We start from the raw sequence: 26,658 nt of genomic DNA, 5'->3' as shown, positions 1-26,658 counted from the left end.
AGAGAGAGAGAGAGAGAGAGAGAGAGAGAGATAAGGAAAATGTTATTACCCTATGGGTCAAGAACTTCTATTCACTGCCATTTTTTAGATGGTGATTATTAATTCATCATACACAGTTAAGCATGGCATGCTTGTACACCATCCAGACCATCGTTCACAGTATCAATATCATATCAGCTATTACAGCCATAAGAAACCTGTACTTGCTGGGTTTGATGTGCAATAAGAGGGTGATTCAGTCCCCCTTAAAAATCGGTGGCTGTATTGAGTTGATTAGTCCCCTTTTGCAATTTTTTCAATTCTTCCCCATTTTTCACCTACTTTTCTCATTGAATGCATAGAGGAAGGCTTTAAAGTCATTTCCATCTAGATTAGGCTATTATGGATATCAAAACACAAGATTTTAAGTGCAATTCAACAAATTGAAGAGAAGGCCTTATGCATAATTCATCATTTGATAGTCATGTTTATAATGATAGTACATCATGAATTGTCCATGTTAAACTAATAAATTGCAATGCTCACATGATACAATAGCATTTAGTATACACATAGATTTAAGTCGTGGTTTTGGAGTGTGACTCAACTGGGGACTGAAACTGGCACGACTCGCCCTAACTCAGTCCCATATTGGTGCAGTGACTTGTTTCGGACCAAAACCAATAGGACGTGGACAATACAGGGTCATATCTGATGATTGACTCGCCCCAACCATGATTATACACTTTGGGTACCCAAAAAAAAACACACACACACACATAGGGGGGAGAGAGAGAGAGAGAGAGAGAGAGAGAGAGAACAATGTGGTCTTGTATTAAGTTAGGGCAATGTCCTTAGAACAGATTATCTACAGTGAATTCCTGTTATGGCCATTTAAAATAGATAACAAAATACATAATAATAATACACTAATAAATTGCAATGCTCACATAATACAATAGCATTCAGTGTACATATAGATTTAAGTCGTGGTTTTGGAGTGTGACTCAACTGGGGACTGAAACTGGCACGACTTGCCCCAAATCAGTCCCATATTGGTGCGGTGACTTGTTTCAGACTAAAATCAATAGGACTTGGACAATACAGAGTCATATCTGATGATTGACTCGCCTCAACCATGATTATACACTTTAGGTTCCCAAAAAAAAAACACACACACACAAAGGGGAGAGAGAGAGAGAGAGAGAGAGAGAGAGAGAGAGAGAGAGAGCAATGTTTTATATTTAGGCAATGTCCTTGGAACAGATTATCTACAGTGAATTCCTATGATGGTTGTTTAAAATATATAACAAAATACATAATAATAAAAACTAATGGTGATGTAGGATGAGTGAAACTAACCTAGGATGTAAGATGTGAGATCAAGTACGCATCAATTTCAGCATTCAACACATAAAATCAAACACATCCACATAATAAATTCAGGAAATTCAGATTAGCAACACAAAAGGCCTAGGCTATCACATACGCGGTGCACGAAGATATAAAGTATTACGAGAATGGCCCACTTGGAAGTAGGGACTTCCAATCTAGCGTGGATAGTGCAACAACCACGTGAGAAAACAATGACACCAATAAAATCAGGTTTGGGAAATGGATTTTAAAAAATAAAAAATCAGATTTTCGTTAGGGTTTTGGGGTTTAGGGATTGAGATTTTGGGAATTAGGGATCTAGGGATTAGGTAAGGTTTGGAGAGGAATCAATGAAGGGAAAGTACCAAAAGGGGGCCCACAAGTGGCAACCCGTATGGACGCACGTGCATGCGTGCATGCTCACATGTGTCTGGGTAGGGGGAAAGAAAAAGGAGATGGATTGGGTTGGATTTGCGGTTTAGAGGAATTGTAAGGGAATGAGAAGAAGATAAGTGAAGAAATGGTGTACCTTGTTGGATAAGAGAAAGAGGAAGAAAGACACTTTGGAGGAATCCACCACCAAGCAAGCTTCTACCCTTCTACAATTCGATTGGAATGGAAAGTTTTCTCACAAACCTAAAAGAAGACGAAGAACACATTTTCAACACAAGGAAGACCTCTTTTTCTTCTTTTCTCAAGCTCCCCAACCCACCCCCCTCATATTAAAACTTTTAAAATTTTACAAATATGTCACTCACTTAAGTGACATGGCTCATAATCCAAAATAAGCAAACTAAAATACTTACCATCAATCTTAACTATCAAATAAATCCTAAAAATAACAAAAAATATAAATAAAACAAGCTCATAGTCCAAGGAGCCCAAATCTAGAAGATCCAGTGGCCCGATCGCTTGATTGACAAGAACCAACAGTCGGATCGACATGAAAAAAAAAAAAAATCCTATAACGAGAACTCTCTTAAATAGCCCACATGCATTATCCTTAAGTGGGGTCTGCCTGATGCACGTTCAATGCATGCGGGGTTTTCAAAGTGGCCCAGCGAGCCCTGTCTAGAACTCGTCTCCCATCCACAAAAAGAGTTACGCTGATGTGAGTGGTCGCCTCCATCTTTGGTACACTTGAAGAGGTCATCTAATGTCCCTATCAAATAGTTGACAATCAACCAAAGAAATTCTAATTCTTGTTATCCTCAACACAAAAGTTGAAAGGCCCGAAAAAAAAAAAACACCTTTCAGCAGGTCACACTGACAAACAGCATTCTTTCCAAAGAAGGGTCTGATAAACCATTGAATACATGTCAAAAAGACAAACAATTCTTTGTTTCCCATTTTTTCCTCTTTCTAATACTTTTTGCTTTTTTCTTTTTTGTTTCCAAAAATAATAATAATCTGCACCAATACGGTAAGATACAGTTCGATACAGGCCACATCATTTTCACAACCAACCAGTGCACCTCCTGATACCAATATTCAGAACATTGGTCCAGAATATCCAAATCACAGAGCCCATTGTAGATGAAGAATAGCCCAAAACTTACACTGATTGAGCTTTTCTAACTGTCCAGTTGATGACCATTAAATGGATGGCTAAAAAGAAAGTGGTCAGCAATCTACATTCAACAGAATAGTCACTACAATTTAGGAATGGTGTTGAAAGCAAACAGCACACTAGCATACCTAAAATGGTGGACCACAAAAAAGCCTGAAAACACTTTCCAGCACTCCCCTTAAGCTACTCTGAAATTTTGCTAGAGAAAAACTTGTGTCAATCCTACATCACTTACAACAGCACTAGCATACCAATTCGATCTTCATCTTTTAACAAATTCTTGTTTGATTCTCCACAACAGTTTCTCCAACAAAACGGTACTCGAATCTATGTACTCTATCCTTGCAGGATTGCACCCAACAGCCAACACCGGGTTTGACATCATGTGAAAGTGCACAAACAACATAGAGCTCATTGCAGCTAACAAGATTAACACAAAGGTTAAAGCAAGCTAGTTCAGTGGTTGCTGCTGCTATGCCTGATCTTATGCTTCCTCACTAGAGCTAGCTACTGTATTATACTTTCGCTGGATCACAATGTAAAACTGGACAAGGGTAGAGTTTTCCTTTCACCAATAGCCACCATTTTGTGTGTGTGTGTGTGTGTATCTATATACATACCATCCAAATTGTGCTCCCTCCCTCCCTCTCTCCATATATAACATACATACATACATACTATTAGACCTTACGATATGTATGTCCAGCTGTACATTCTATAGACAGCTATATGGATGGATTCATGTATATATGTAAAAATCATTACAAATCTCCCCCCTCTTCTACATATTCCTGGCATTCTCAATTGAATATATACTTGATAAAAGTTTTTTTTTCACAATGTAGTCACAAAAAGTAACATGGTATCAGAGCCATGTGGTGTTGATCCTAGCTGTTCATCTTTAACAACACCCATCAACCATTTGAAACCCCGTTCATCAGCAATCTCATCATCCAACACTGTCACCCACCTTCAGCAACCACTATCTCCATCTGACAACACGTTGCATCATCACTCATCACCATCTCCCTCAGTCACATCAAGAATCCATTCCAACCAGAAAATCCCAACAACACATTGGATCCATGCCACCATCACTCGACGTGCACAGGTTTTGACACCATCACCGACCCACCACCATCGTTTGCCCGTTCATCCGAAGAACTCGTCAGATATGGATTTGAACCAGAATCCCCATTGTCAGATTCTCAACCTGCATCTCTGCTGAATCTGGAATCTGCTTGTATTTGCCATATGCCGAACTCATCGCACAACCGTCTGTCTTCATCATCTGCAGCGAGTGTTGGGCCTCCCTGCATCATTCATTCACAAATTTGTAGACCACAGCTGTTTCTTCTCCAGCGCACGAATCAGCATCCCTGTTGTCTGGTTCCATGTATCGTCTCTGCCTCTACTAGTGATACTCTGAGGGAGCTCCAAACTTTGTACATGTGCTACCAGCGCACCAAAATTCTGCGGGTCATAATCCCATCTCTTTTTGGCAAAGGAGACGTAAAATGGTCCCCATTTTCGTTTATCTCTCACTTGGTGTTTCGTGAGTGCACTCAATTTCGTGCACTCTCAGCTTAGCTCCCAACAGTTGCTCCAGTCTTCTGTCCATCTCTACAGCCATCACCTCCATTTTACGGTATTTCCATGACAGTGCTCAAGTTTTCCTCTTCCGTTCATGATTTCTTTCTTATCAGGCAATCATTACTAGTTGTGGATGTAGTTCATTCACATGTTGTGCAGTGTTGCATGTGTGACTTCACATGCTGTTATCTGTGTATCCCCCCTCTTTAACTGTTGCTGTGCACCGTTGCACATGTGTCCATGAGAGGATTTTGCACATAAATGGTTGTTATGGCTCGATAATTGTCAAGTTTAAATGGCCTACTATTTGAATAGAAGATTCAACGAACAATGAAAGCTCAATCTAGCGACAAGCAGCACCTAAACATCTTGTATCCAAACATGTTGTGTGTGAGGGAGAGTTGTGGTACATGCTAATCGTCATCATCTTCTTTGTATATGTTCTAAGCTGGGCATGATTAATATTTGTGCTCCAATTTGAGAGAGAGTATTAGACTATAGGATACGTAGTTATATGGATGGATTCATGTACATCTGTTAAATCTTTACGGATCTTAGCATTTATTTTTTTGAACAAAGATAATTTTATTGATATGAGGCCGAAGCCAAAAGAGTAGATACACCCACAAACAGCATAAAATTAAAGCTCAAGCCAAGTAATTGGAAATTGAACAAAAATTTTTGTTGCTAAAGCCCCCACTCTTACATATGATTTAACCCGCCCAAATACCTCCATTACTTGGCTCTAACGATTCCTGAAACATCTCTCATTCCTTTCCTTCCATATGGAACAAATCCCTGCTAAATTGCTAATTGACTTAACCACCAAACTTTTACCCCAATTTCCCCTTTACCCCACCATGCCACATCAAAATTAAGCGATCATTAGTACACAGCATCGCCCATGCTACACCAAACAAAATGAAGAAACTATCCCATAGCCTTTTTTCAAATGAACAATGCAAAAAAAGATGGTCTATCGATTCCTCACCTTGATAGCATAGTAAGCAGACATTCAGAAGAATCATCTTTCTCATTTGGAGATTATCCATGGTTAGCACCTTCTTCCTCCCCACTAGCTAAGCAAGCACCACAACCTTTGGCAGAGCACCATCACCCCATGCAAATGTTGTAGGGCTGATCTCCTCACCAACCCTAACCCAACATAACATCCCATAACAAGATTTAACTGAAATTTTGCCAGATTTGTCGCAAAGCCATCTCATCGAATCTGATTCAGAAATCATAGGATTCACTTTGGACAACAACTTAAGAAGCCCGATGAGCTCTTCGAACTCTCGTCTCATTTAAGTCCCTTCTACACAGCAACAAACTTCCTCACCTTGGATAGAGAAGCACCTATCTCCCCCCCCGGTAAATGTGGAAATGCTTTGCTTAATTTTTTATATCCCAGCCATCTATCCTCCCGAAACCTTATCTTTTTTCCATCACCCAAGAAGAAGCCTATCCCTTCCCAAATTTTGCTTTTAACCGAGGCGACGGCCTTCCATAGATATGAAGCCCTTATATAATGAAGACAATTTTGTCCACCTACCCTCATCTTCCACCCCGTATTTACTCCCTACCACTTCCCTCCAAAAAGCACCCTCTTCCGCTCCGAACCTCCATACCCATTTACCCAGCAAAGCTATATTTATAGCATCTAACTCCCTCAACCCAGCTCCCCATTTTCTTTCAGCTTACATACTTCCTCCCATTTGATAAGATGAAACTTATGGCTATCTTCTGCTCCCCTCCATAGGAAATCCCTCAATTTTTCCAACTTATTCAAGACCGATTTCGGCCATTTGAATAATGACATGAAATAAACCGGAAGATTAAACATTGCCGGCTTAATTAGAGTTAACCTACAACCCAGAGACAAATAGCAAGATCTCCACTGTGCTAACTTGCTTTGAAATCTCTCTATCACTTTATCCCAAAGCTATTTCACTAGTTTTCCAATGCATAGCGGTGGCCAAGGTATGTAGTAGGAAAAGAGCCCTCTCTACATCCAAAAATCCTAGCAAATACCCCAACTTCCTCCTTACAAAATGCCTACCCCCAATAGCTCACTTTTATTAATATTACAGATCTTCATAGATCGCCCACCTTTTCTATATATTCCTGGCATTCTCAATGAAATAAATACATGATAAGTTTTCCTCAGTGTAGTCATGTAACACAGGCACACACACACACACACATAGACACACAAACACACTATGGGCACCCAAGCCATGACAAATTGGGGTCCGGTGCCTCAAATATGGTACCTGGATCCAACCCCTTTAAGCAGGTCCAGATATGCATGCACCAGTAACCTACCCATTGTAGGCCCAAAGCATCTCAAAATGCTATCAATCACAGCGTGTCTTTAGTGGATCCGCATCTTAGTCAATTACTCTTCACTATCACCAAGATCTTTCTTTTTCCAGTGCATTAAGTGACGTTGTTCATATAGTGACATGAGGATCAACCATAGTTGATTACTTGGTTCCACTCCCCACATTCTTTTTCTTTTCTTTTCTTTTTTTATTTTTGAAGGAAAACCAAAATTTATTAAGCAAGAGAAGAAATAAAAGATAGAAGCCAATGACAAGGAATCACGGAATAGTACAACAAGGAACCTCCGCCCCCCAAACACACACACACACACACACACACACACAAAAGATAGAGAGGAGGATTTTCAAACATATTTACTTAATAGTTTAAAAAAATCCAGAGACGCTCTGGCCCATTCAATCACAAGACTTTCAGCCTTTAGGAAGATCTCAGTAATGAACACAAAACATCTCTGAAAGACAAATTGTTCTGCTTGCACCAAATAGACAAAAGGCTAGCTAGCAGAGTGATCCACCAAAGAGCCAACCTTTTCCTTCCTCTACTGCCAACTGTCACATCTAGAAGAAGTCACAACAGGCCATTTGAGCAAAGAAACTATGCATAAACAGGTGATCCACTAACTCAGCATCATGAAGACCAAGGTGCCTCTCCCTTCGAGTTTGTTTTTCTTATACTTTCAATAACATCCCAAAAATAACCTTTCCAAAAAAATAAACATCCTAAAAAAAGTACCAAAAGCATTGAGGAGCAAGTATGATACTACGATCAGGGCCTGGGATATGCTAAGCCAAATATATTTTCCAAGAAACTATGATCCAAACTATTTGTACGGTGGGCCCAACTGTGGACGAGTTGCAACCCAAAGCTTGACATTAGGAAACCATTCAATTTGTGTCCTGCTAACAAATAGTTAAGAAAGAAATACAATAACACTCTACATTCAAAAGCAAAAAATGCCGAAGATTGGAAGGCTGGGTTCTTCCAATGCAGGAATATTTTGAGGCATGGTCCATCCACAGTGGGGACCATCAGATCAACAATCTGTACTACAGTCTACAGAACCATGTATCCACAAGTACATCAATGAAAACTCAAGGATACAATATATAACCTCCGGTCAAGGATCATAGAATTCCTCATGAGATGTCTTATTGGAAATCTTGAATGAAGATCTGGTTGTCACAACAGCTTGTGCTAGTTGCCTGCCTTCGAAACTTGAAACTTACAACAAGCTTAAGTTTGAGCAATTGTGACAGAACTCATGTAGTAGTAGGTCATTGTTAAAAAAAATAATAAAATTAAATTAAAAATTAAAAAAAATTACTTCAAGCATGGATTAGTCATTGGGATGCATTTTTATGCATCAACTCATAAGTCATGATATTCCAAAATTGCACAATGAGAGCACTTTTGGCATTTCAACAAGAGAGAGCAACCTCATCACATTAGTGATAAAATGAAACCATCCTTGTTGCTTCTGCAAATCTACAAAATAGAACACAACCCTAACCAGCACATACAGTGTGCATCGAGAATCAGTGAAACCCATCTCTTTCAAGAATCCCGACATTTCAAAATACCATTTTTTTTAAGCGAACTGGACTCCTGCCCACCGACTTTGGTTGGGGGGAGATATGCATGCAACAACTATTGATGCTCCGCATCATGCACACACAAATTTCTCCTAGAGTAGGTTACCTCATGAATGGCGGTGTCCATAGAAGCAGCAACATTCGAATCCAGAAACAGTGGTTTCCCGGATGAATAGAAGTCCATGATGGCTGCAAATATTTCAGGTTTCAGAAAATCCCATGATGCTTCATCAGACTTCGTTACTGTTATAAAATCTGATCCAAAGAATACTCGAGTTATTCCTGTAATTACAGAAGACAAAGGGTCACTCCAACCTTGCTCAAATCAACTTGGATTTCACTGTTTTTACTATAAGGAATGAGCAGAAAATAAAATCACAAACCACCCATAGCTGCATTTATTGCCGGTGTGATGCAGAAGTTCTTTTTGTGATGCAAGTGTGAAGGTTTCATTTTTCAATTCATGCTTGGAGAGGCAGAATCTACAACCGATAGGCATTGCAGCTCACACAGCACTTGGCTTGGAGGGAAAAATCAACAGGAACTCCTTTGAAATCGCCGTTTCACTAACAACGAACGGACACCCATAGAGAATTGCTGATTCCTCTTAACAAACATGTATGTACATTGCCCAAAAGGTAGGCAGCACATTAGCCCCACCGATACGACAAAACATGACTGATTTGAAAAGAAGAAAAAAAGACCATTGGTCCACATGTAATGTACACGTGGCCCACCAGAAGGCCAAACCAGCTTGATTTCCAGGCAATGACACATTAACACTACGGCCCATCTGACAAACAGCCAGGATCTCACAAGTTTGATTAGAGCACGAGTAGCCTTAGCAGGAGCTACTCTCTGCATGGGTGTATGCGCCAATTGATTAGGCACTCCAATATTGATTTATGAAAGAAAAGACATTTTCAACATTGTAATTTTGTGCATGATCTAACTAATGTCTCTTAAGTTCTTTTTTGAAAGGCAATTAATGTTTCTTAAGTAACAACAAAGAGCTAAAAACCACAGTTAGATGCCGTGGATGATCCAAACTGTTGGAAAACAGGGAGAGCGAATAATGCACTACTCACAACGTTTAAGAAGGCGAAAACAAGGGATAAGAAAATCGATGCATGTAGCAGTGTAGAAAAAATTGATATGGAGATTAATCCATCTCCAGAAGGAAGCAATGACAACCTAAAATTCTTAATCAACATTCAGTGAAACTTCGAAAAGAGATTTTGAAAATGCATATGGGGTCATTTGGGTCCTAGGAATCTTAAAAGGTGGAGCGAAAAAGCATACGGGGTCTTTTGGGTCCCAGGAATCTTAAAAGGTGGAGTGAATCAGTTTCTGGGAAACAGATTCTCTGTGAAAGATATCCTGTCTACTGTGTATGGGTACTGGGAAAGCCAGTTTCAGGAATTTTATAATATTAAAAAAAAAAAGTGTTCGGATGATGGGAAGTAATTGCTAGGAACCCGCGCATGGATACTAGGAATTCAAAAACAAGTCCAGGGGGAATTCCAGAGTAATTTGCTTCCTACTATTTTCCAAGGAATCACAAATGGCTTCACAGATTACAGCAGGAATCCATTTCCAACCACTTCCCAGCATCCAAACATGAGCAAGGGCCCTTACTAATGGACTATGTTTCCATCAGATCTGCTTTCCAGGAAGCCAAACAACCCTTAAAACTCATCATAAAACATTGTCATCATCGTGCATACCATCAATGGCATAGAGTGATTTGGCTAGCGGTGAACCCATTGCTGCACGAGCATTCGGGAAGTCGGCACTTCCAACGTCCATAACAGGTTTTCCAGGATAGAACATGAGAGATGCAGGATTAGGCGTCGACTGGGTCTGAATAAACATGCTTCTCTTCTGCCCTGTGGAAACAAGTGTCATATGAAATTGCTGAATGAATGCTTCTTCTACCAAAAAAAAAAAAAACATGTTTAAATTTTCGAGACATGGGTTTTTAATTGCATCAACAAACAAAAATCCATCTATTCCACCAATTCTGATAGATAACAAATATTTATAATTTAAATTTTAAAAAAAAAAGGACACATTATTCCAAAGCAAATTGCCTCAAATAGCCAAGTTACCAAATTGCCTCGAAAGAAAATCCATGAACTGAAATCCAATAAAGGCAAGAGCCATGCGAGAAAACAACATTAATATCACTATATGCCTGAAAATAGTTGGAATAAAAGAATCCAAGAAAATCCAGACAAGAAAAATGAAGAGAATAAAGAAAAAGAATTTAAAAAAAATCGGACTCAAACCAAATAGCAGAGATGAATAGAAGAATTGAAAGAGAGGAAACCCAAAATAAAAAAATGAAAATCAAAGCAAGCCCACCTCCAAAACAGCTCTGTGGAAGGAAACTGAAAACTGTGAAGGCCCTCGCCTTGCTATTGAAACTCATCATTATCAATAGATGAAAGAATCCAAGAAAACCTAGAAAGGAAAAACAAAGAGAAACCAAAAACCAAAAAATACCGATTTTTTAATCGAATTTTATTTCCAACAGACAAACTGAAGAATCGGTATGAAGAAAACCCCCCACCTCCAAAACAGCTCAACGGATGCAAACTGAAAACTAAGTGCTCACCTGGCTACCTGTTTCGGTTTTTTTTTTTTTTCCTTTTCTTTTCTTTTCTTTTCTTTTGTTTTTTTTTTTGAAAGATGATAAATTTATTCATAAAAGGCCGGAACCAAAAAATACAGAAACCTAAGAACAAACAAAACGAAAATTACAACTCCAGCCAACGGATCGGGAATTGGGAAATAACTTTCGATATAATCGCCCAATCCATTACATGCGATTTTGCCCTTTTGAAAACCTCAATACCTCCCCTTGCCAATTCCTAAAACAATGATCATTCGTTTCTAACCATATGAACCACAAACCCACGACTAAACACAAATGCCACTCTTTTTTCCCAATCTTCCTTTCACCTCCATCATGCCACGCCAGCATAAACTAATCAACAGAACTTGGCTACACCCATACACCAAACAAATCAAAGAAGCATTACCAAAACCTTTTTGCAAATGAACAATGAATGAAAAGATGATCCATAGATTCCTCGTCTTAATAACGCATGAAGCAAACATTCGGGATGATCATCATTCTTTTGTGAAGATTGTCCACTGTAACACCTTTTTTCTTCCCACTAACCAAGCAAGCACCGCTACCTTTGGAGGAGCTCCATAACGCCAAACAAAAGATGTCAAGCTGATCTCTTCATTGATGTCGGCCCCACTTATAAACTTGTAAAAAAAAATTGACAAAGAACCTACCTGACTTGTCCTTAAGCCATATCATTGAGTCCGCTTCCGCAGGCACCAGGGATACTTTGGAGTGCAAATCTATCAACCAAATAAACTCTTCTATCTCTACATCAATAAAGTTCCAATGGCACAGCGGTGCCCAAGTAACAATCTCTCCTTAAATTGAAAAGCATCTATCCACCCTCAAATCTAACTCTAAAGCAATCCCTGCCTAATGGCGAAACACTTCACTCAACTTTTGCTCCCGCATCCAAATATCCTCCCAAAACCTAATGGTCTTCCCATCCCCCAAATGGAATCCCACCCTTGCCCACACCCTACTTTTTACCGACGCTACCGCTTTCCATAAATATGATGCTCATGTACAAAGATGACAACCTAATCCACCTACCCCTATAACCCATATTTCCTACCTATTACCACTCTCCATATGGAACCCTCCACTCCAAACCTCCAAACCCCATTTACTTACCAATGCTAAATTCATAAGCTCTTTCATAATCTGGCCCCCCTTGATCCCGAGGTTTGCACACTTCCTCCCATTTCATGAGATGAAATTTTTTTCTTCTCTTCCGCTCCATTCCACCAAAATCTCTCCTAATTTTTCCCAACCTATCCACCACCAGTTTTAGGAATTTGAATAAGGACATTAAGTAAATAGGAAGATTTGACATCATTGCCTTTATCGCACCCAAGTCGATAGATATCTAGTCTTCCATTGCGATAACTTTCTTTTGAACCTCTCCACCACTTTGTCCCAAATCCTAAGCATAAAAGAAGACCGAGGGATGTGGTTGGAAAGGAATCTACCCTAAATCCAAATATTCTCACAAATTGGCCAACCTCTTCCTTAGAAATGCCCACCCCAATATTTCACTTTTACTAATATTAACCTTTAGCCCTGATACTGCCTCAAAACTAATTATGATCGATCGAAGATTGGACACCTTTAGATCATCTACCTCGCATGATAATAATCTATCATCTGCAAATTGTAGGTGTGTGACTTGAAATTCTGAATTGTCAACGGCGGTAGTGATCCACTACCACAATGTCGCTCGCACAAGCAGCATTCCACCACCCTTTTTATTAACAGTGGCGGCAAGCTGCTTGTATCACGATAAGTTGCCAGCACTCTGCCCTTCATCCGCAGTAGGAGGCCGCTCGTACCAATGACTTTCACCGTCCTTCCAACTACGGCGTTGTGGCATCCTCGCATCAGTGGTAGTGGGCTGCTTAAGTCGACAGTGGGACTCCATCCATCAAACAACAACAGGAGGCCACTTGGATCGATGGAGTCTCATTGATCTTGTCAATAGTGTCGGTGGGCCACTTCACAAGCAGTGATTCACCGCGTTCTCTTCAGAGACTTATGCGTAAGTTGAGGTACACACCTCTCGTTTTCTCTCTTCAATTCATATGTAGAGCATCATCTTCTTCTTGCTATGTGTTTTGTGGTTGTCCAGTTACAAATGTGTTGTTTGAGTCTTTATCATTTATGTTTTCATTATGGAGAGTCGAAAGGTTGGACCTGACCAGCACCCTAATTTATTCATTACAACGATAATGTTAGATGGCTGCAACTACCTTACATGGTCCTAGTCCGCCATCATATACCTTGGCAGTAGACAGAAGTTGGGTTATATAGATGGGAGTAAGGAAAAGCCCTCTTAAACTAATCCAACATTTGAATATTGGAAATGTGGCAATTATATTGTCATGAGCTAGTTATTGCATTCCATAGAATCAACGATTGGTGAGCTACTTATGATGTGTACCTCCGCTAAGGAGATATAGGACGGTTGCAAAGGTGTATTATCATATTGATAATTTAATGCACACCTATTAACTATACTATGAAATTTCAACAATGGCCCAAGGTGCTTTATCGATCGAGTCGTTTTATGCTTCCTTGTATCAAAGGTGGAAGGAACTTTATCAATATATTGCCCAAAGTTACAATTCATGAAGACATAAGCAAGCGGCATAAGGAAATATGCACCTTTGAGTTTCTTGGCAAACTTAACAACGAGTTTAAGCCTCAGCAAGTCCACATTCTAGGACGAGATTCCATCCATCCTCTTGAATCTATTTACAATTACATTTGAAGGAAGGGTGCCCGTCATATATCCGTCACACGGTAGTTGACCACTACTGAGATATCTGCGTTTATGGGATCCAAAACCAATCATGGGGAATACCTCGCAAAAGGATAGATTAATGTTTGTTCTGATCATGTACCTGCGCATACAAGGGATCATGCTCGTGATAGTTTAGTACGCACCCATTGTGGTCAACATCGACACACCAAAGATTTCTACTCACCTCTGACCCAAGCCCTAATATGAGGGTTTAATAATGCTACGATTGAGGGGGACCAAGACAATGCTTAATCAAAACATGTTACTAAGCTTCGGCATGGGAAAACTACTTTTCATACATCTCCATGAGCCATTGGACTTTCATGGGACACTCCAGGTATTTCAGCCAACCATGTGACCAAATCTATTCCCCCTTCCTATGGGTCATGAATTATTGACTCTGGGGCCACCGAGCATATGAAAAATCAGGAAGGTAACTTCATCACATATTCCTCATCTTCTCATCGCATAAAGTTAGCAGATGAATTGTATTCTTGCATGGTTAGAAACGGATCCTTTCAACTTTACTCCTCTTACATTATCCTCTACACTTTATATTCCATCGTTCTCCTCTAATTTACTATTGTTCAGTGCATTAACTAAACAACTCCGTTGTTCTGTTATCTTTTTCCCATCCTCCTATGTTATATAAGATCTGTAGACCACTCAAACGATTAGTTGTGTATGTGAGGAATGTGGGTTGTACCTTCTCGATCCGAATGGCAGTTTGTTCACATCTGTTGCTGCATCTAGTTCACTTCTTTTGAATAAAGCAGACCGACTTCACTGTCACACTCGCCTTGGACACATTTCAGCTAGCGCACTACATAGTTTGTTTCCTCAGTTTTTACTTGGTTATTTCACAACTTAAGATCTATCAATTACTTTAAAATGTTCATCATTTCATATTATATTAGCGATTCTAAATTCGTTGAACCATTTGCATTAATTCACTCGGATGTGTGAGGCCTTGCTCCCATATTATGTGTTTTGATATCAGTACTATCTTATTTATTGATGACTTTTCCATGTTTACCTGGTTCTTTCTAATGAGAAGCCAAACAAAAGTTCTCTCTATTGTGCAAAATTTCATTAAATATGTTTAAACTCAATTTGGGTGGACTAGTAAGATATTTAGATCTGATAAAGCTAGGGAATGTGTCGCAAACTACAACATTTATTTTCCAACCTAGGTATTATTTTTCAAACGTCATATGTTTATACTTCCCAACAAAAGGGGGTAGCTGAATGAAAGAACCAGCATCTATTAAAGATAACAAGGTCCATATTAACCAAAATGACAGTACCTTTAATCAATTGGGATGAAGCAGTTCTCCTTGCTACCTAAATGATCAACAGGATGTCATCTCAATTACTTGGGTGGAGTTACTCCTCAAGCTTCTTCAACTTGATTCTCCCTTGTTCATACTACAGCCTAAAAGTCTTTAGGTTTGTTTGCTTTGTGCGCCTTGTTAGTCCTAACTAGGATAAAATTTCTTCTCAGCTTTTCAAATGTTTCTTTCTTGGTATCTACACAAAAGGGATACAAATGTTACTATTCAGCTACAAGTGTCGATATCTCTCCAAATGTCACCTTCTTTGAGGATCAACCCTATTTTAGTCATCATGGTCAGTGCTGTCATGAGCAATCGAGCAATTGCATACGCGCGCGTGGACATCACATATGCGATGATTGCATATGCCATTGACACTATATCCAATCGCATACTATAAATCTAACCTTTCGACTTTTTTCCGAAAATTCTTAATTTTGCACTATTCTTTTATAATATCTCTCCCTCACTCTAAAGTCTAATTTCTCTCATAATCACCATTAGGTCCACCTCCACACTCTTGATTGTTGAAGGTATGTTGATTCTAAGTTCTAACAATTCTCTTGAAGCAAAAGAGACCAAGAAGGAGATTATACATTGACTAGATTGTGTAAGGAGATCAAGGATCTCTCCTCTCTAAGCCTCTCTTCAGTTCTCCAAGAATAATTTATGGAACGAGGAGCTTATGAGGATATTGACATTGATGTTGTTGATGTGGATGCTACACCACCTACATCCATGAGGCGATCTAAAACACCAGCACCCAAAAGAGCTCGTGAACATGAGCTAATGGATAAGTGATCTAGACTACATCCTGAAGATGTGGTTGACCAAAGGGGTAAAGGTAAAGGACCCGCGCAAATAACTTTGGAAAATCATTATAAGAATATAGATAGGAAAACCACGATTTAATATATCGCTAAGTATTTATACCAACCATATTCAATATAATTTCTATATTTTTAATAAATTGTTATTTCTTACTTTTGAATGACTTAGAAGATGACTTACTGTAAATGTATAACTTGTTGATTGTTATACTTTTTTTAAAAAAGATACGATAATTTTAACAAAAGCGTCGAAACGCAAAGAATACAAGCCCAACTCCTCAACACACTTAAAAAGAGAAGGCAGCCGGAGCCACCTTAACAAAAACCGCCCAATCAGCTAGTAGCCTTTTGATCCTTGAAATAATGTTGTTCTCCTCTTCAATAATATTACGAAAGCACCTACCATTCCCAGACCCCCAAATGACCCACGAGATTGCCATGACTAAGAGGCACCATATTGCTTTCCGCATCTTCCCACCTCCTCCACCATGCCATGCCCAAAGCAGCTCATCCACCGAATTTGGCATAACCCAATCCATGCCCAACCAGGAAAGAAAGAAATTCCAAATGAGGCAAAAGGGCAATGGATAAAGAGATGGTCAATCAATTCCTCATTACCCATGCACATTAGGCAAATATTAGGTAAGACGAGCGCTCTCCTCTACAGATTGTTGATGGTAAGGATTCTCTTTCAACCTACCAACCAAACAAAAGCAACAACTCTAGGAGGAGCTTCATAGAACCAGTGATGGAAGGGGTGATTTGGAGGCATACTAGAAGGTGTCAAAGAGAAATATTTGTAGCATGCTTTGACCGAGAACACTCCTAACTTGCTCTCTGCCCACTCAATAGTGTCTACTTGTGAAGGATCCGGAACAACGGAATTAAGAAGCTCCATCAGCGAAACAAACTCTACAATATCAACCTCCGACATGTTCTTGCGGCAAGGGGGGCACAAAACAACCTTCCCCCCAACTATTGAGTAGCAATCCATCACCCAGACTTGCCTGTCTTGCACAAGCCTAGCTAGTCTTGGGAACATACCTTGGAGTTCGTGATTACCACACCAAGAATCCATCCAGAATCCAATCCGAGAACCAGATCCTTCTTTGAAGGTAATACCCCGGCTCACCGTTAGATGCATGCTCATTATTGTTATACTTTTATAACTTAGATGGTCTAATAGTCATTTAAGTGTAATGTAATCATGTAATAATTAGGTAATTATAAAATTTATAATGAAATTGGTATTTTTTTTAAAAAAATGAATCACTTCTACAGCAATTAGACAATTTTTCTTTTTTTCTTTTTCTCTCTCTTTTTTTTTTTTGCATTTTTTCCTATCTTTCCGTTTTTGTTTTTTATTTTTAGTTATAAAATAAAATAAAACGTGAGTGATTGCTTATGCAATTATGAAATCACATAAGCAATTAGACCCCTTGAATGGCACAAGAACACATGTGATTTGACAACATTGATCATGATAAAACAACTCCATGATTTAGTTTCCCTCTTTTTGTCGTGGATGATACTATTTTTAATAAGAAACACAACTTGCCTTCTCCTTCGCCTCGTTAATCCTCCCCGCCAGCTACAGATCCAAGCACATCCTTTAATCTTCTCCTTGTTGTTCGAAGGCGAAGCGCACTATCCCTCCAGCACAGTATTGCTCTCGTTCTCTTCACAATATCAATAACTATATTTCCTATAGCTCTGTCTCCTTCCTTTCATGCATTCATTTCTACCATTTCCTCTAATGTTACGGAAGCCCTAAAAGACTCGAAGTGAAAAGCCATTATACTTGAAGAGATGATTGTCCTTGAGCAGCATGGTATATGGGAATTGGTTGATCTTTCCAATGGTCACTGTTATTGGATGCAAGTCGGTGTAGATTGTTAAATATAAACCAAATGGTCTTGTTGCTCGTTATAAGGCGCAATTGGTGGCTAAAGGCTTTACACAAGTTTGTGGTGCATTATAATGACAACTTCTCTCCAATTGTAAAGCTTACTTTAGCACATGTTCTTCTTTCAGTCGCCTTTAATCGTCAGAAACCAATTTATTAAACTCAAGGTCAAGAATGCATTCTTCAATGGAGATCTTCATAAAGAGATTTACACACGCCCCTTCTCGGCTTCCAACACAAGGATTCTCATGGGAAAATATGTTATCTCAAGAAAGCACTCGATGGCCCCAAGCAATTGCCTTGTGCTGCCGTGCATGGTTCAAACCATTCAGTACTACCATGCTTCAAGTTGGGTTTCAATGTTGCCCTTCCGATCATCGTCTTTATTAAGCGGACAAGACCCTTTACTACTATCTTCGGTGCATGTTGATAATATCATCCTCATTGGTGATGATGACATCAAAATTCATCTAGTGAAATCATTCTTGGCACAAAGCTTTGAAATACAGGACTTGGGGCATGTTCATTATTTTATTGGGATTAAGGTTGTCCGTTCATCCAAGGAAATTTGTATCACTTAGAGAAAGTATGCACTGGACCTCATACAGCTTACTGGCATGTTTGATGCTCACCCCACATATTTCCCAATTGAAGCTAAGCACCACTTGTTCACTACATAATCTAGAATCTTACCAACCCATAGATGTATTGTCAACTCATGGGTAAATTAATTTGTCCATGGCTCAACGTTACTTGTGCGGTTAGTGTGGCGAGCTAGTTTATGAAGGCTCCATGCTCACACCATCTTAATGTTGTGTTTCGTATTATTAGTTATGTCAAGCCTGCCCTTAGTAAAGGTATTCTTCATGCTTTTCATGGTCATCTTAATATATGCACCTACTGTGATGTTGACTGGGCAGCTGAAGATCGTCACTCTACTTTAGGTTTCTGTATTTTTGTTGGTGGAAAGCCTGTCTCTTGGAAAAGCAAGAAGCAGGCTGTTGTTGCTTGCTCTTTCATTGCAATAAATATCGTTCCATGGGTCATGGCACTGGTGAGATTCTGTGGCTCCATTCCCTCCTTACTAATCTTGGGATTGAAGTTCACTACCTTGTTCTGTTATTTTACAACAATCAGGCAGCCATTCACACTGCGTCCAATACCATCCTCCATGAACACACGAATCAAATTGAAGTTGACTACCACTTTGTCTGTGAAAAGTTCATCTCCTGAATCATCTGTAATCCGCATATGTCATCAAAAGACCAACTTGCCTCTACGTGTTTACCAAAGCAGTCTCCAATTCTTGTCTGTCTGATATTTGTATCTAAGCTGGGCATGATTGATATCTATGCTCCAGCTCGAGAGGGAGCGTTAGTGTGATGTACTCAAGATGGCAGCCCCTCACCTCAGACCACCATATTGTCATTGTTTTTATAAATAGAGAAAAGACTGGAGGGGGAACCCTAACTCTATTTTCCCACACAATCGAAACTCATCATTATCAATAGGAAGGATCCAAGAAAACACAAAGGAAATATGAAGAGAAAATCGAAAAACCAAAAGCTACCCATTTCTGAATCGAAGTGAATTCGATTTCTGACAAATGAACAAAAGAATCAAACTCAAGAAAACGCTAAAAGAAAAAAATAACGGAAATCCAAGCAAGCTCACCTCCAAAACAGCTCAATGGATGGAAACTGAAAACTAAGAAAGGCGCTAGCCTCACTATTGAAACTCATCATTCTCAATAGATGGAAGAATCCAAGAAAACCCAAAAAGGAAAAATGAAGAGAAAATCGAAAAACCAAAAAAACCGCATTTCTGAGTCGAACAGAAAAATCAAAATGAAGAAAACCCAAAAAGGAAAAATAAGGGAAATCAAAACAAGCCCACCTCCAAAACAGCTCAATGGACAGAAACTGAAAACTGAGAAAGGCCTTCACCTCTCGAAACTCATCATTCTCAATAGATGAAAGAATCCAAGAAAACCCAGAGAGGAAAAATTGAAGGGAAAAATTTGAAAAACCAAAAAATACGCATTTCCAAATCGAACCGAATTTGATTTCCAACAGAGGAACAGAAGAATCAAAATGAATACAACCCAAAAATAAAAAATAAACAGAAACAAAAGCAAGTCCACCCCCAAAACAGCTCAATGGACGGAAACTGAAAACTGAGAAAGGCGAACGTCTCGTATTGAAACTCATCATTCTCGCTAAACGAGAGAATCCAAGAAAACCCAGAAAAGAAAATTGAAGAGAGAATCGAAAAAACAAAAAATACGCATTTCTGAATCGAAGTGGATTCGATTTCCGACGGACAAACAGAAGAATCGAAATAAAGAAAACCCAATAAGAAAAATCAATGTAAATCAAAGGAAGCCCACCTCCAAAAGAGCCACATATGTTGGAATTGAAAGGCGAGAGAGGGGATTGGCGGAGTGGATTGGAAGCAGCAGCAGCAGCAAAAGGAGCGCCATTAGTCAGCTGGTAAAGGGAAGGAGAGAAGAAGAAGCGTCGAGATGAGGAGTTGTCTGCTTCTGATGCTTGTCTTGCAAGAAGGAGAGCCCTCCTCGCTATTCCCCAAATTCCCTTCTTCGTCATCATCGTTTCAAGATCTCTCTGCAGGAGTTTGTTTTGCAGTTTTTTCATCTTCTTCAATTGAGTTTTTGCTAGTCCACACGCAACCACACACGTGCTACATGTGAGATAGGCCCGCGTGAGAGGGCCAAAGTCGGTTTGGATGAAATCAGACCGATTTTTTTGAGGCCTGTTTGTTTTCCGAAGCAACGGGAAATACACGGTAAATAATAATTATTACGGTTTCCCCCGTTTAAAAATTCATAGGAATTTATGCCTTTGAATTTGGTTTAAAAGGAATAATTTTAATTTTTGAGCTGTAAGTTAATGCATATGATATATCCATTCCGTCCTTCTATTTTATTACAATATTTCGGTGTATGAGACAAAAAATGAAGCGGACAAAATGAAGCAAATCTAACACTCAAGTGGCCAACACCAAAAGAAACAGTGGCCCCACAAAGATTTTAATGGTAAGTATTCGATTCCATATTTTGTATGATGTGGTCCACTTGAGTATTGGATATGCCTCAATTATTTTACTCATGCTATGAATTCAACTGGAATAATAGATGAGTGGTGTGGATAAGCGAAATACATCACAGTCGGACCTATAGATATTTTGTAATATTCTTGATTTTCGTGTCAAAAAAGTAAGCAATCAAATTAGGTACGTTGTAAATGCATGGGGAAATAATTATTACTTTTTTACACTATATTTACCAATTCATTGGAAAATCAAACACGCACTTTTCAAAACAATGCTTTTTTACTTCATTTTTTTATACATTTTACCTTAAAACTTTTTTAAAATTTACGAGACAGTACATTTTTTTGTCATTAGTTCGGGACAAACTCTTTTATTTATGTATATTTATTTAATTTGTTATATTTAATTTTAATTTTCTATGCATCTCAAAAAAAGGTAATGGATTAGATGTGGTTCTAACATCGCCCAAGACAATCTGACCATTACGTAGGGCCTACTTTTGTGCATGAATTCTATATCCACATTGTCTATCCATTTTTCTATATCATTTTAAGGCATGAGCTCAAAAAATACAAATGCATATACAAGTTTTAGGTGGACCATGTTATAGGAAACAATTGAGACTAACAATTAACAACTTTTAATAGTCTACAAAAGTTTTGGATGAATTGCTATTTGTGTTTTTTCCTTTATCCAAGTTCATGTGGCATTATAAATAGATTGGATTGCAAATAAACATTACGAAAGCATTACCACGGGTCATAAGAAGTTTTAATAGTGGAATGTTCAAACATCATTATTTCTTATAGTGTGGTCCACATGAGATTTGGATATGCTTCATTTTTAAACATATAGCCTGAGATGATTTGGCAAAACGGATGCACAACATGAATATAAAACAACTACATTAAAGTGAATTCTATGATAAGAGGCGCATTGCCTTTGGTAAAATTGGGGTAGCATATAATCCACTCCCCTTAGAAAATGAGTTCTCTTTCTTCTTTCCTCCAAAAAAAAATGCATAAATGACTCTTTTGTTAAGAAACAGATAAAAGGAAAGAAAAGAAATATCAAAAAAATGAAAGAATTATGACCCTTTTTTTGAGTTGCTTAATGCAAAAAATGAGTGCAAACACGACCTAATGACATTATAAACTCCAGGCACACTTTTGAACAAGTGTGCCTGGAGTTTTGACATTCTTTTTATCAAATTAACTTTTCAGCGAACATAAGATCACCCCAATAAGATGATTCCAACTCTATCTAAAAGTTTATCAAATTAACTTTTCAACGAACATAAGATCACCCTAATATGATCCGAAACAATGGAGTTTTGACATTCTTTTTATCGCGCACAACTAAAAATAAGAGCAAATTTGACAACTTACGGCCCATTTTTCTATATTTAAATAGCGTTCAAATAAGATAGTTCTAAAACCATTTGAAAGTCTATCGAATTACGTTTGCAAAGAGCATAAGATCACTCCAATTGGAGATGTAACAAGAAAGTTATGATCGTTTTCATGTGATTACGATGCTAGAAACAAGAGCAAGTAAATATCATCCAATTCTTTAAATTTTGGCGATTATAAATATTGAGTGATCTTTTGAATAATTAATCGATCTTCAATTAAAATGATTTCAAATCTACTTAAGAGAATTTCAAATTACCTTTCCAACCATTATAAGATTATTGAAATTGCGTGGAATGAGATACCACGACTATGTGCGGAAGCTTGGCGGAGCTAAGAAATGATGAATATGTCTTTAAAATGAGGTAATTATAACCAATTAAAAATCAAGCTAATAAGGAAATTAAATTAAGCAAGGCAATTAACTCTTAGGCCTCCATGCCATTGGAGGGTTCAATCACATAATAGTATACATAAGTGCGTGGGATGTGCTAACTATCAACTCCTAGCATCAATCTAATTATGTATATATATAATTAAGCATTTACCACATAAGCATAATTAAATAAGTTCTCGAATGATAATCTCAAACACAAGTATGCATAGTGGTTCGGTTTCCCTACTCCACTCCCGGTAGATGCACTCAACCCATAAGTGTATCATATTTTACTATTGGAGGTTTTAAATCAGGTTCACCTATAACCTACAAAAGAATCCTAGCGTACACTCCTGTCGGATGCTCTCACGAGAGACTTTAGTTGATTTTCTATAGGTTAACCAACAACCTTAGTCCTAATCAACGTACTTACATTTACTCCCAGCAAAGGCTCCCTCAGAGACTAAGACGTACGCACCCGTGTTCGGTGGACTACACTTTATGTTATACACAAGTGTCAAAGTCCTGCACAATAACCTAGTCGAGTTTGGCAATTCAAACTCTTAAACTCAATCTCACCCAATGAATGAGTGTATACGGATTACTACTCATAACAACTTACTTATCAGATTGAGCCCCCTTTGTAGCGCCTTATCAAGTTTCTTGATTGATGCTCTCATATACTTCAATCAACTCTCATTTACTCCCCCGATCATGATGATGATGCTTTGCAAAAACTTCAGGTCAAAGATCAAATACCTTGCATGTGATACTTCGATGTGGTGACTAAAGTGATGGGAGGTTGGATATAATCTCCTATAATTAATGGAAAGTTGTAAAGCCTAGGCGGATTCTACTTGATGGGTCTTATAGAGGATTTAGACAATAGTATGACTATAGAGGTTGAATCTAATCTATATAAAATGGAGAAATTTAAGCACACCTTCAAGGTAGAGGCTGGAATCCTCATTGGAGTGTTAATCTCAATGAAAATGACTTATAACTCATTGAATTAGAGGCTTAAAATAAGGGATATGATAATAGAATCAACTAAGCTTCTATTGCAATAAAAGCCCCTCAGATTGCCCAAAGACCGTATCTTCTATATAAAGGAATTGAGTTCCAATGGTCATAAAATAAGCATAAACAACTAGCCTTCGACCGATCGACCTAAGGCTTTCGACCGGTTGAAAGGTCCTTCGACTTGATGACCCGAGGTTTCGACCTGTCGCAATCTTCAATGTAAGACCCGTATCCTAGTTCGTACTGTTCCGTCGACTCCCATGATCATTCCCGTCGAATTCCGGCAACTTGCGACCGATAATCAACATTTGCGCGCAATCCTAAGTCATATCCTGTAGAATTGAGTCGGTTTAATCCAAGACTTGTACCATTGCGACCGCACCGTCACCGCGGTTCCAATGCCATGACTCGTGCACCGATCTGATACCTAGGTCCGAAGATGTGGCCCATGTTTATTTCAAAGAAAATACCGCGCATTTGCAATTCCAAGAGAATATGTCCCATCAATCAATCAACCAATCAATCAATCAATCACTTCCTGTCAAGTACACATCACCTTTCACCCCATCCCCAAGCAACCACCAAGTCAACTCTCTCTCACCCTCTCTCTTACACACCCATACATGTCAAGTACACTATCACCTCACCCATCACTCTCTCTCCTTACAACTCTCTCTCATTTCTCAACACAACTCCCAAGCTAGCAAGAGGTGCACACGTCCAAGCCTTCCCATGGAGAGAAAAATGTGATTTGTGTAGCCCACCTTTCCATCCCAAAAATCCATCATCCTAGCCCTTCATTTCTCATCCTCTTTATTAAAGTGAAGCACAAGGTGACCGGTGTTCCAACGGACCGAGAAGATCAATTGGTGGGTGCTTCCATAGGTTAGATTTTATTGTTTTGATGATGAGCCAAGTGAAGCCTACCGATCGATGGTATGGATCTCTCTTTGGACCCTAAGATGTGGCCGATGGCCCACCTTGATGCTCATGATTATTCCATGATGGGGCGATTCTCCATGGACCCCATCATGATATTTATTTTCTAGCTTAAAAAGGGATCATCTAGACCTTACATCTTGATGGAGAAGAGATCTCTACCGTTGATCTTTGATTTGGTGGGCCCACATGCAATTGGACCCACTTGATGTATGTTTTAAATTATGCAAAGGAGGGCCCATAGTGCCGGGGTCCCTCCATCACACGTATCCCTCTGTCATTCTCTCTCTTTCCCTCTCTTTCTTTTATTCTTGTTATGTGATGATGTAGTGGTATGGCCCACTTGGATGGATCCCACCTTAATGTATGTTTTATCCATACCATTCGTCCATTTGGTGGCCCACCGGAGCAAGGCCCACCTTATGCATGTGTTATGCCAAGACTGTCCAGCATCCAGGGACGCTGGACGTGGAAAGAAAACACAAATATGAGCTTAGTTCAAGCCTTGGGGGTGGACCACTCATGCAGGCCCCACCTTGATGTATGTATTCAATCCACGCCATCCATTTTATTTGCCGACTCATTTTAGGCATTGAGCCGAAAGATGGAGCTGATCCAATCTTCTGGCGGGCCACACCTTTAAAAACAATGATTTTCACCGTTCAAACTCACTTTAATTTTTCTACGTACCGAAAGATGCCCAATATTGGGCTTAATGGATTAATCATGGACTATAGAATTCATTGGGTGAGCTGGATTCAGCTGATGTGGGCCCCACGTATGAAAAACCCTGGAATTTCAGTGTTTTTCAAATATATATATATACAACAGCAGCATTGTTGCTGCTGCTATCAGAGGCGCTGACAGCGCCTGCGCCAAGCGGGAGGGCGGACGGTAGGCAGGGACCCACGGCTCCAGCTATGGGCCCCACCATGATGTATATTTGTCATCCAACCCGTTCATTGAGTGGGCCCCTTCCTGAAGTGGGCCCCCTCCGAAGTTCAGCCACATTCAAGACTCAGTGGCCCACATCATAGGAAACAGTGGTGATTGTACGTCTGCCCTTGAAACCCTTTTATGGGCCACAGAAGTTTTGGATCAAGATGAAATTTACTTTTTTCCTCAACATCCAAGTCTGCGTGACCTCATGGACAGATTGGACGGCAGATAAACATCTGCCGTCCAATCTGTCCATGTGGACGGTGGAGCCCTCAGTAATGTATGTGTTTTATTAACACCGTCCACTGCGATGGACGGTGGAGCCTACCTAGATGTATGTGTTCAATCCTTGCCGTCCAGCCATTTGGCTGGACTGCTGGACGGCAGGGGACCCCACCTGTTTCACCCGTGCCTTCCATCTATATGGGATCCACCATGATGCATGTGTTGCATCAAAACCTTCCAACCATTTTAAAGCTCATTTTTATGGCATGAGCTAAAGAATGGGGCAGATCTAAAGTTCAAGTGGACCCCATCATTTTAAGTAGTGGTCAATGACGCCCACCATTCAAAAACCTCTAAGGGCTATAGTAGCTTCCCATTAAGTTGATATTTGTTTTCCACTTCATCTATCACTATGTTAATTTATAATTAGGTTGGATGGGAAACATATTTTATGGTGGGCCTTAGGAATTTTAAATGGTGGAAATCATTATCACCACTTATCTTGTGTATGGCCCATTTGATATGCATAGGGCCCAGTTGGGGCGGCCCATTTAATATAAATGGCCATGTTATTAGGCCCATCTTGATGTAATTATGGCCCATTGTTGAGGCCCACCTTGATATGGATATAAGGCCCATGTTATAAGGCTCATTGTGATGTATTCTAAGGCCCATGGGCTATGGCCCATTGCAATGTATTC

The 26,658-nt window shown here is 39.3% G+C and overlaps 1 protein-coding gene across 1 annotated transcript in view; it reads right to left on the bottom strand.

The window, feature by feature from the left end:
• Positions 1-20,627, bottom strand: part of LOC131235686 (nifU-like protein 4, mitochondrial) — a 32,165-nt gene extending 11,538 nt beyond the window's left edge. Inside the window, exons 1-3 of the mRNA XM_058232978.1 lie at positions 20,361-20,627; positions 10,185-10,346; positions 8,564-8,739 (exon numbers count right to left, since the gene is read on the bottom strand). Coding sequence (XP_058088961.1) covers positions 8,564-8,739; positions 10,185-10,346; positions 20,361-20,625 — 603 coding nt within the window. The 5' untranslated portion in view covers positions 20,626-20,627. The remainder of the gene's footprint in view (positions 1-8,563; positions 8,740-10,184; positions 10,347-20,360) is intronic.
• Positions 20,628-26,658: the final 6,031 nt, after the last annotated feature.

The sequence above is a fragment of the Magnolia sinica genome, chromosome 19 (assembly GCF_029962835.1).
Source record: "Magnolia sinica isolate HGM2019 chromosome 19, MsV1, whole genome shotgun sequence".
Classification (NCBI taxonomy): Eukaryota; Viridiplantae; Streptophyta; class Magnoliopsida; order Magnoliales; family Magnoliaceae; genus Magnolia; species Magnolia sinica.
This window is presented reverse-complemented; position numbering and strand designations above follow the sequence as displayed.